The sequence below is a fragment of the Xylocopa sonorina genome, chromosome 17 (genome assembly GCF_050948175.1).
Source record: "Xylocopa sonorina isolate GNS202 chromosome 17, iyXylSono1_principal, whole genome shotgun sequence".
NCBI classification, from domain to species: Eukaryota; Metazoa; Arthropoda; class Insecta; order Hymenoptera; family Apidae; genus Xylocopa; species Xylocopa sonorina.
Genome location: NC_135209.1, coordinates 1,092,790 through 1,104,074, shown reverse-complemented (window position 1 = coordinate 1,104,074; position 11,285 = coordinate 1,092,790). Strand labels below are relative to the sequence as shown.

The following is an 11,285-nucleotide window of genomic DNA, read 5'->3' as shown; positions in this document are numbered from 1 at the left end:
GGGTATGAATCAAGCCTCTCGGATTTGGCGAGTTGACGCACTTGATTTTTCCAAAATTTTGCAACGCAGTCGAACTTATTACTCGAGAATATGAAATTCTTCAATTTATACTATTTCAAATAGGTTTGCCATCCGCAAGTTCGAAGGCGATTTTCATACCTTCAGAATGGAGAAAAGATGTAGAATTAAATGTGTTTATTTTTCCTGTAAAATGTGTTTATTACTGCGTAACAATTTCTATGTACAATAAATGTTTGTTTAATTCAAAAAACTGTTAAATCTTTTAATTATGATGATATTTTAGCGAGACATAAAAATGATAACTTTTTTGTAATGTCTAATGAACATTGATGCGCCGACTAAAAGAAGATACGTGTAACTGTATTAATCATCATTCTGGCGAAAGTTAATCATTTGTGATCTCTCGCTGATCGATACGATAGTGGACAACGTTTTCGTAACAACAATTACTACATATTTTATTCCGAACGATACAGCAAGCGAGTGCTATCAATTAAAGAAGAGAACGATATTGAAAAAAATAACCTTAAATGATAACGACTCGATCGTTATTCGCCCGAAGCATTCAGCGAATTATCGGGCTACCTGTCCATCGACAAAGTAAATGAGGACCAGATTACAATGAATTATCAAGATGAAACGAATATGTTGTACGAATAAAGTTCATTTACGCTTAAATAAACGAGAAGGGAGAGAATGACTAAAATTAATTGCAAGATTGCCGATGGAGCAATGATACTCATCCGTTCATTTCTTTTCTAGTCGAAAAATGATTGTCGCCGACGCGTGTGGATTTTAGGAATAAAGCATACTCGTTTGACGAACAACGTTCACCGATCACGATAAAACCTATCACGTTATCTGATATTTTTGTTCAAATCGCAACGGAAAATAATTACCTAACGGGGTACAACATTGTTTAAACGATATCGACGATGCAGAATCCGACGAGGGGTTCCTTCGTATCTAGCCGATTTCGCCGGCGAACGGAAACGTACTATGCGTGTATCGCGACGAAACTTATCGGCAAAGCCGATTGGATCAAGATGCGTATCGAACGTTTCGAAGAAATTTCACGGATGTAATAGCCCATTTACCGGTTTATTATGAGATATAATAGCCCCAATCGTGACAATACATCGATCGATAAGATTAGGTAAGTCGGGAATATTTCTGATAATAGTCCCCGCGTGCATGCCTTATAAAGCAGGAACATTAGTACATGTAGTCTTTCACAGAACAATCGTAGACGGGCAATTATCCCTTACCGGGCGTTATCATAGCTCACCGACGTTTATTTTCGCAAGGTACGTTATCTAACCAATATCTAGGCGTATATTTCGAACAATTCCAACGGAGATCAGCCTAAATCCAGAATCAACAAACGGTGAACGCTCGTCTGGATTCCCGTTTTATCAGTACACACCGCGCGTATCGTAACGATTCCCGTTTCATTCCACCGCCGCGTCTAAATCTATGTTCGAAATTACGTCTCGAGTGCTCGACACCTGCTACCGTCCTACGAAACACCGATTCATAACGAGTGCTATGTTTTACGAATCAGAAACAGCCTAGTTGGATTATCCAGCGGATGCGCGTGTTCGCCGAATAAATCCAGAATGGCGAGAGCACCGATACAGTTGCTACTGATCCTGACGATCTACCAAGCGAGCTGCCTGCTCGGTGGTGCGACCGCCGACCAAGAAGATGGCTCGAACCAGCTCAGCTACAGGCTACCAACGAATGCCAAACCAGACACGTACGATATACACTTAGAACCGGATTTGAAGAAATTTACGTTTACTGGCGAAGCGGTGATCAGCTTTACAGTTTTAAGCGATACCAAAGTTTTGACTTTGAATGCGAAGAATCTCACTATTGATCAAAAAGACGTCAAGATCGACGACAAGCCTGTCGAGGGAATAGATTTTAAACCAGAACAGGAGTTCCTGATTGTTAACTTTAAGGAAGTACTTAAGCAGAATACGAAGCACGAGCTTAGAGTGAAATACACTGGTGAATTGAACGATCAAAAGAGGGGATTCTACAGGAGCAGATATTTTGACAAGAAAGGGGATGTGCGGTAAAAAAAACATATATACATCTCTTTCCTCTTACGTCCGGCCTATCTGATTCTCTTCCAGCCTTTCACGTAGAGCCGTTTCCGTCTTCCAGATATGTCGCAGCGACTCACTTCGAACCAACTGGCGCGCGTCTAGCGTTCCCTTGCTTCGACGAGCCTGCCTACAAAGCGATCTTCACGATTTCCCTGACATACGACAAGTCTTACAACGCGATCTCGAACACGCCAAAAGATAAAGAGACAGATGATGGGGGCAAAAGAACGACCGTCTTCAAGAAGACACCGGTAATGTCCAGTTACTTGGTCGCGTTCGTTGTTTCCGATTACAAGGCAAAGGAAAAAGGAATATATGGAGTTTGGACGAAACCGCACGCCGTGGACCAAGCGGCGTACGCCTTGGATGTGGGCGAGAAGCTCCTCGACCTGTTAGGAAACTACATGGGCATACCGTACACGAAGTACATGGACAAGATGGATCAGGTGTCTCTGAAAGATTTTTCGGCAGGCGCTATGGAAAACTGGGGGCTCGTAACTTACAGGTAATTACTCGACTTGCCAGATTAAAGTCCACGTCTCTACGTGAAGTTGGAGAGCGGTTAATTAAACTAAGAACACTCTGGTTGATCTTCTTTTCGATCCAAGTTTTTCCGAGCTTTCTAGATAATACGATAGGATAAGCAGATAGGATGTGCACGAATTCACCATCTTCCGATTTACTTCTCGGTGTTTCGTGCGCGTTTCGAACGTCACGAAAAAAAATCGATTAATCGCTCTTCGAGTTTGTTGCATTTGAAATCTGACCTTTGTATCGAGCGGTGATAATTTAAAATAACGTGGACGAATGCGTCAAGTGCTTTTATCGTTTAGATCTACGCTTCGTATTTTTTTTTTTTTTTTTTTTGTAACATCGAACTATAATAAATGCAGAAGGAAAATTGATTCGAAATCATGATTTATGCACCGCTTCGGGAGGTGATACGAGTCTCACGTATCGACTTAATTTTACGACTTTTTCGACTTACGATAGATTAAGTAGACTATTTTCACTTTCTTATCGGTTTCATCTACGATGCAAACGCTTATTAACTTTATTTACCATTGGATTCGAAATCATGATTTATGCACCGCTTCTGAAGGTGATACGAGTCTCACGTTTCGACTTTAATGGTAAAAGTTAATAAGCGTTTGCATCGTAGATGAAACCGATAAGAAAGTGAAAATTGTCTACTTAATCTATCGTAAGCGTTAGCCTACGCTCGCATGTTCATTCAGAAAAGTATGGTTCGCTCGATATGAAAGTAGCGAGTGCGTTTCGCGAACAGAATGTGAAATATTAAGTTTGTTCTCGCCGTAGGGAAACCGCCCTCCTTTACGAAGACGGTGTAACGACAACACGTAATAAACAAAGCATAACTACGATCATAGCCCACGAATTCGCGCATCAGTGGTTTGGAGATCTCGTCAGCCCGAAATGGTGGAAATACATTTGGTTGAACGAAGGATTCGCTACTTACTTCGAATACTTCATTACTCATGAGGTAAGTCTACAATGAACGATCTCTTTTCCGTTTATTTATTATAATGAATGTTCTTAATTTTGGACTTTGATCAACAAATGATTAATACTTAAACTTATATATAATAATTTTTTTTCATTATTTCTTCTATTGTAATTGTTATTTAACTTCGAAATTGCACGTTCATTAGCAACAAATTGTTGCTTATCATCGCTAATAATGATACATTCGATAGCTGAATCCGGAATGGCGATTGAACGAAACGTTCGTCGTGAACGCCATGCAATTGAACGCGTTCGTCGCTGATGCCGCCAGAGATGTGCGCCCCATAAACCATGACGCGAACAGTCCGCAAGAAATTAGCCGGTTGTTCGATAGCATCGCCTATCAGAAAGGTAAGACACTTGAAAAAAAAAAAGCAGAGGAAAATCTTTTAATCGCGCGTAACGCGTAACGTAATTAAAAATGGTTCTCGTTAGATCCGTTCGAAGATATTAGCGTTAAAGGTCGACGTGACACTTCTGGCGTCAGATAAAGAGTTTCGAACAAACACGATATTAGCTTCTAGCGTTATTATTTGCTGGCTGATGGCCTGTTGTACGTGATACCAATTAACATGTACTATCTTATCAATCATTTAATACGTTAATCTTTGGCGTGGATATTATCAGAACGGAGATAAAATGTACGAATATTAAGGATGAAAAATCGAGAGTCATCGTTCAATGAAACTGTTCGTGATTCGTGATATCCGTGAGACGATAATCGAAACGATGTACTTGTTGTTAGTGCAGGATTATACCTTTTTCTTTTTTACTATTATGACAATAACATGATTATCTTAATCGTTATTTTTCGTATTATGGCGTAACGAACTTTATGTTACATATAACAAGCATTTAAAGAGAGAAATCGAACGATAATATAATTTCGATAATTTTCGAATTAAATTTTACGCTCATTATATTCTATAAATATATATATATTTTGGAAAGAAATACAAATGAGCATATTTAAAGTAGCAAGAATTTAGATTAATAAATATTTCAACGCTCATTTTAGTATAAATTAAAGGATCCCTTTCATATGTAAGAAATATGTAAAATTTTATTAATATAGAATTCACTTGCATAATATTTACAAAAAAAAAAATTGCGTTTCCAATTTATTATCTTAGTCTGTCGCTTGTTCAAAAATTAAGGGATGTCACATTCTTATAAAGATAATGTGACGCCTAGATCATTCTTACAAATAAAAATGTAATTAAATTTTTGCAGCTACGTAGTTCAAGGAAACAATGGTATTACAAGTAATTCAATTCTACAGTTAATAGCGAAATATATTTTGATTTATATTTCGTATTTAAAATACGTAATTGTCCTTCCGATTTATTTCGTATCTATTATATAAAATATTATTATTGCAATTATATATATATATATATATATAATTATAATATTTCATATCGCTTGTGCAACTGATCGTGACACAAGCAGCGCATTTAATAAAACTAAAATACATTACAATATAATTGTTTGTGTTTATTGCAGCCGGTTCAATAATTCGGATGATGTCGCACATTTTGAAGCCAGAAGTCTTCAAGGAATCTTTGAGTACATATTTGAATACATAGTACGTACATTTAACAATTTTTACATACAATCTACGATACGAAACAAATGTTTATGTATTTTCAAATGTATCTAGAACATATGATTTGCAAAACTTGCAACTAAATTTTAATCCCTTTAATAATGCGCTTAACGTACACTTTAAAACGATATTGTTATTAATGATCTGTTATAACGTTACTCTTGTTTCTAACCAACTTACGAGAAATGGTTAAATTTCATTTTCACAACGCGGCTTTTTGAAAATCTCACTATTACATTGCCCAACAACCTTTTATGACACGTTTGAAATATTTTACATTAATAATTGATATGTTTGAGATCATTTACCTGAATAAAATCGAAGTTGAAATCAAACAACGGACGATCCAATTTATGTTTACATCGCGACTTTTCCTCAATTTTTATATCAATTGGCAATGTTAACGTTCGACACGATAAAAACTTGCACAAAGTTGGAAAAGATTGAGCGTTCATCAGATTTCCAGATTTGACGGACAACAACAATCGATTCGAAGTAATATGCTTCTACACTTGTTCTATTAACTGTTGTACATTTGTAACTGTTTAACATTACCGTTGTATTACATTAACGAGTAACAACTCTATTTGTTACAGTGAACTCGGCAATACCGATTCGAACGACCTTCTCTTAATTATGCAGAATGTATCAAACGCAGTATTTGAGACTGCAAAGTTCACGGAAATCATGGACAATTGGCTGAACAAACCAGGATACCCAGTGGTTAACGTGATAAGAAAGAACGAAAAGGAGTACAATATTAGTCAGGAGCGGTTCACGTTGGATACCGAGTTGAAGAACAAGTTAAAAGCCAATGATACGAAATGGTGGGTGCCCCTCACTTACGTTAAGGAATCCAAACCTAATTTCGACAACACGTCTCCAGTCGCGTGGTTGACAGGAAACGACGATACCCTGACTCTTAATATCGCCGAGAAGGACCAATGGGTTATTTTCAACACGCACCAAACAGGTATCTACATCTATTTAGTTATTATGCATGCACGAGATATTAAAAAGTTAAGAAACGAAGGTTGCTTAGAAGGTGTTGCTTATGGGACGGTTATTTTTTAACGTTACCGATGAGATATATATCGAGCCATTGGCCGTTCGCAACAAAATTCACGATTGATACTATAAGGATAGACACAAACTCCGTTTAAACTCGCGAATCTCTCTGAAATCTGACTTAAAAACAGTGATTTTCCGGGGAATTGATTTCGATGTTTTAAGCAATTACAATTCTTAAAGTTACAAATGGAAAATTTAGCGATTTATTATTGTAATGGAAAAATATACTTTTACGTGAACCGTTTCAGGCATAATTCAAAGTGTTTATGTCGTTTAAGTCGTGATATCGAAGAGAGTGGTTTTAATGCGCTATTCGCTACAAAATCTCTCTCTGAACTGCTACTCTGGTTCTTGTTCCTTCCCTTGGACTCTCTTAGCAGAAGGAACTTCCGCTTACAGAATTTCATATATTTATTATTTCGTAAAAATTGATGGTAAAACGTTCACGTGGGAGAATATTTTTGAAACTGAACTATAACATCGGTCTTCAATCGATGACGTATGGTGTAATTGCAAACTTTGATAGGTGTATAATTTGATTTTTATTAAACAGATGGAGATTCGTATCATTTCAATGAGTTATTTCGCTTCAGGTTATTATCGTGTGAATTATGACGAGGAGAACTGGAAGCTGCTGACGAAATACTTAACTACGAAGGACTATAATAAAATACCGGTCATAAATCGTGCTCAGCTAGTCGACGATGCCTTGAACATGGCTCGTACCAATCGTTTGAATTACACAGTCGCGTTGCCGCTTACCCTTTATCTTCATCAGGAAACGGATTACGTTCCTTGGCAAACGGCTTTGACGAATTTGAACTTTTTGAGGAACATGCTACGGACTTCACAACACTACCATATCTTCAATGTAGGTGTATACTATATAATAAGTAAGCATAATGAGAATCTGTTTTCAAATCGGTCATAGACAAGACAACAAATATTTGTTCAAGTTCAATTGGTAAAATTAGTATTATAAGTAATTAAAAAACTTTATAGAAAACGCAAGATGGAAATTAGTATTAAAATTCGAACAAATCTAAGTGATAATTTCGTATTAACATGAGATACAGAGTGCATATTATACATATAAATATAGATACGTATTCTGGATTGGGTAAATATTCCCTTATAAGTCTTATATGTTTTAATGATTAATCTTTTAAAATTACATTTCATTTGTCACATGGCGTTATAGTAGTCAAGTTTGATTGGTTAAACTTTACAAGTTGTGAATGAAATATTTGGTCACTCCTGAGAGAAATTTTAAGAGACGATTTCAACAGTTCAAATAAGATGAGAATGACGAACGTCAGCGTTCGAGAGATTTTGTTTTGAAGAATGATAATTTAGAAAATTGAATGAGCACGTATAAATTATTAGGTGAAGTAAGAGTCAATATAAATATTATGTGGGTACGTGCACGTGAACGTTGCGAGTCGCAACGCAAAATGATACAACTTCTGAAATACTTTACGCTTAGAATGAACTATTCGAACAAGATTTGGATGAGATGTAACAAAATTGTATTCCGTTGCAGCTATATATAACGTACATAATGAAGAATTTGACGGAGAACGTAGGATACGAACCGAAAAAGGACGATGCGGATATTACAAAAATTCTTCGAGTAAACGCGATGAAAACAGCCTGTAGAGCTGAGATTAACAAGTGCATATCTTATGCCGAAAAGGAATTCAAAGAATGGTTTGGTAACGACTCCAGAAAGTAAGTTGCAACTTAAAAATAATAAATCTGCATTTCATCTCGCATCTGCCCATAGTAAGCTTGCTTTTCCAATCGTAGCAACCTGAACTATTTCTTTCATTTTATTCCATCTTCGATTCAACTGCCATCTTCGCTTTTCGCTCTATTCTTTCCGTTTGCCAAATTATCTTATTACAACTTCTTTACAACTTTTGTCAGATATATTCGCATCCTCTCGTCGTTGCCGCTATGTTTGTATCGAGTTTAATGCTCATATTTTGTATTTTTCTCATCCTTACACTTTAGAGTCGTATATTTATATTCGACTGTTCTATCTGGATCTCGTCATCATCCTGCAGCTTACACTTGTCACTTACATTTCATTCTCTTTTTATTTCTCCTTCGATTTTGATCCATCAATCTCGTTAGTTACTTTTGGTAGAAATATTTCAATGTCGAGACTTTTACATCTAATCATATTCTGAATGTATGGAACGAACAGCAGAAAACTAAGGGCAACTTTGTTTCACACCTTTCGTTCTAATAAAATTATCTACTATCTACTATAAATATATTTCTCACCTTGTATCGATATTACTGGTTTGCCTCAGTCTTTTTTAACAAGAGCTCTTCATTTGTATTGTGAAACGGTGCTTAAAAATCTAGAATTCCTATTCTACCGTTCTTTTGGAACTCTGCTTAGCTTCTTCCCAAATTTATCGTCTTCCTCTATCCATAACTGTAATCTTTAGCACGTCAGTGTCGTCATTGCGATGTAATCTACATTAAGAAGTTATATTAACTCCTGACGCATTCCTCTTAACATCCTTATCAAATCTTCTAGTCACATAGTAGACATTGACACATTATTCCGTTAATAATCACTTGTTATAAAATTCGTTCATATATATTATAGAGTAAAGTAGCTTTTGGCAAAAAGAAAAGTTAACTTAAAAAACGATTGTTATTTACAGACTCGACGTTGATTTGAAGAATAACATTGTTTGCACTGGGGTAAGAAATGTGAACGAGAAAGATTGGAATGCAACTTACACCAAGCTGGTAGCGTCCACGAGTGACGAGGACGAGAGAAAGAGTCTGGTGGCATTGTTGGCTTGCGCGAAATCAGAGGACATTCTGAGGAATCATCTGACGTCGACCATTTCGCAGAAAGATTATCCGGTAACTTTCGACAGCGTGGCTCAGAGTATAATATCCGAGCACCAGACGGGCGTGAATATCGTTTTGGAAGTTCTCATCGACAAATACGAGGAGATACAGAAACTGTAATTAGCAAAATTGCACTGTTTACAAAATCGATGCGATCGAAGAAGACGATCGATTATAACGTTTGTTAATCGTTTCAGGAATAATGGCGCGAGTATGATCAAATCGTGCGTGGAAGCGATCGCGAGTGCGATCACGGAAGAAGAACAATTTACGAAGGTACGATCGAATTTATATTATTAAAACGTTTGAAAACTCTGATGGAACGTGAAATATTCGATATCTTGCTTTGTAAAATTGCAAGAAACAATATACGTAAATATCTGGAACTTAGGCCCGACAGATTTGCAATTTTGTTTCAGATATAGGTGGCAAAATTGTTATTTAATTTTACGGAGATAAAAATATCTTTGCTAAATGACAATTTTGCAAGTACCACTTCCATTTGTTCAATTTAATTGTAACATTAAATGATTAAAAGTGAAACTTCGTCGAGTGTGCACAAAATATCTACTTGCGCGTACGAAAGTAATGAAAATGAAACAAATCTGTTGAACCTGTCGTTATGTTTATCGACACACGTTTTACCGTCAACCCCTGAAACAATAACGTGTACACTCGTTAAATGAATAAGCTATCGTTCTCGCACGAGTAACGAACGAACGTTCGTTTCGTTTCAGATGGCCAAATTTTTGTCGCTACGAGTGGAAGAGAAGCCCCTTCACACTGCCCTTTCGAAGGCATCGGCGAACCTAGCATGGCTTGAGAGAAACAAGAAATCTATCGAGAACTGGTTGGTCGAGAACGAACCTATAATGAGCAGCGCCAGCTCGTTAGCGTTCGCGTCGATCCTTCTCGTGCTCTCGCTATTTATTACTCTATTCTAGTAAATTGCGAGAGATTTGTTCAACGTTCAGATCGAACGAAGGAATTGAATTAAGTATCGATAAGCGTGAAAGATATTGCGAACGTGGGAATTGAATAAAGTAAAGCAATCAATAAGCGTGAGACGTTCGTTTGTACAAAAATGCATTAAACAAGTCGCAAATCGAGACCGCATTTCAACGCACTTTAATTCGAGACGATTATTTAGTGCGATTAATAAATTATTCATTTGATACGGTAAAAATAGATGTATCAGGTTTAAATATATTTTCATATCATGTTAAGGAAGTGTACAATAAAAAGAGTGAAACTGTAACTGTTATTAATGATTTCTGTATTTAATCCATATTGGTTTAAGTCTAATTATACTTAATTACGAAGAATGAAATACCTGTAAGACTGTCGATATTGTATTAAGTACACCTATATTAAAATGGATAGTAACTATATTTTGTTACCTGCATCATGTGTTAATGTTATACAGTATTTTATTATCTACATTTCAAATCTAATAACTAGATGCTTTCTATAAATTAATACTGTAGGCTATAATTAGAATATACTATAGATAGATATGAATATTTATGAAAACCAATTAGGCATGTTAATGGTATTAGTCCACTTTTAAAAAAGAAGATTTAATGGTAGTTTTAGTGAAACATAGATTTTCTTTTTTTGATTTTTCTAGTTTTTCTCAGAGTACACCAATCGTGCAAAAATAACACATACATTAAATACTGACACTCACACTACACATAACGCATACAACACAAAAAGGTTAGAAATGTAATTAGGAATAGTATACGGAGTGAGTACGAAAAAGAAAAAAAGAGAGATAAGAATGAAAACATTTGTTACGTCCCGACGTTTGGTTTAACGCGGGTGTGAGTTAAGGGATTAGACTTCGTTGAATAATGATCCTTAACCACTTATGTTTTTTATACTTTATATTTCGGTACTGATGGGGAGTGCAGTCGACAAGGTTTGTGTTCTCGTGTAGTTGTTATTCTTCTAGTTGTTATTTTTTTTCTTCTGACTTTCTAACTATTCCGGCGTAATTAAAGGCTCGCCGGTGGGTGTGTTTTTTAGCTAGGACATGCGGATTCGTCCTTACACAT

At 36.3% G+C, this 11,285-nt stretch overlaps 1 protein-coding gene across 1 annotated transcript; it reads left to right on the top strand.

The window, feature by feature from the left end:
- The first annotated feature begins 350 nt into the window (after positions 1 to 350).
- On the top strand, positions 351 to 10,699 carry LOC143431161 (uncharacterized). Its single transcript, XM_076907718.1, has 25 exons — positions 351 to 405; positions 498 to 621; positions 821 to 928; positions 963 to 1,120; positions 1,205 to 1,328; positions 1,586 to 2,104; positions 2,197 to 2,643; positions 3,459 to 3,642; positions 3,857 to 4,016; positions 5,172 to 5,253; positions 5,708 to 5,788; positions 5,871 to 6,247; positions 6,939 to 7,216; positions 7,889 to 8,076; positions 8,155 to 8,317; positions 8,362 to 8,479; positions 8,570 to 8,655; positions 8,722 to 8,810; positions 8,972 to 8,977; positions 9,030 to 9,341; positions 9,423 to 9,501; positions 9,963 to 10,168; positions 10,224 to 10,234; positions 10,292 to 10,501; positions 10,566 to 10,699. Exons 1-25 carry the CDS (start codon positions 351 to 353, stop codon positions 10,697 to 10,699), a joined length of 4,299 nt encoding a protein of 1,432 aa, XP_076763833.1.
- The last annotated feature ends 586 nt before the right edge of the window (positions 10,700 to 11,285 follow it).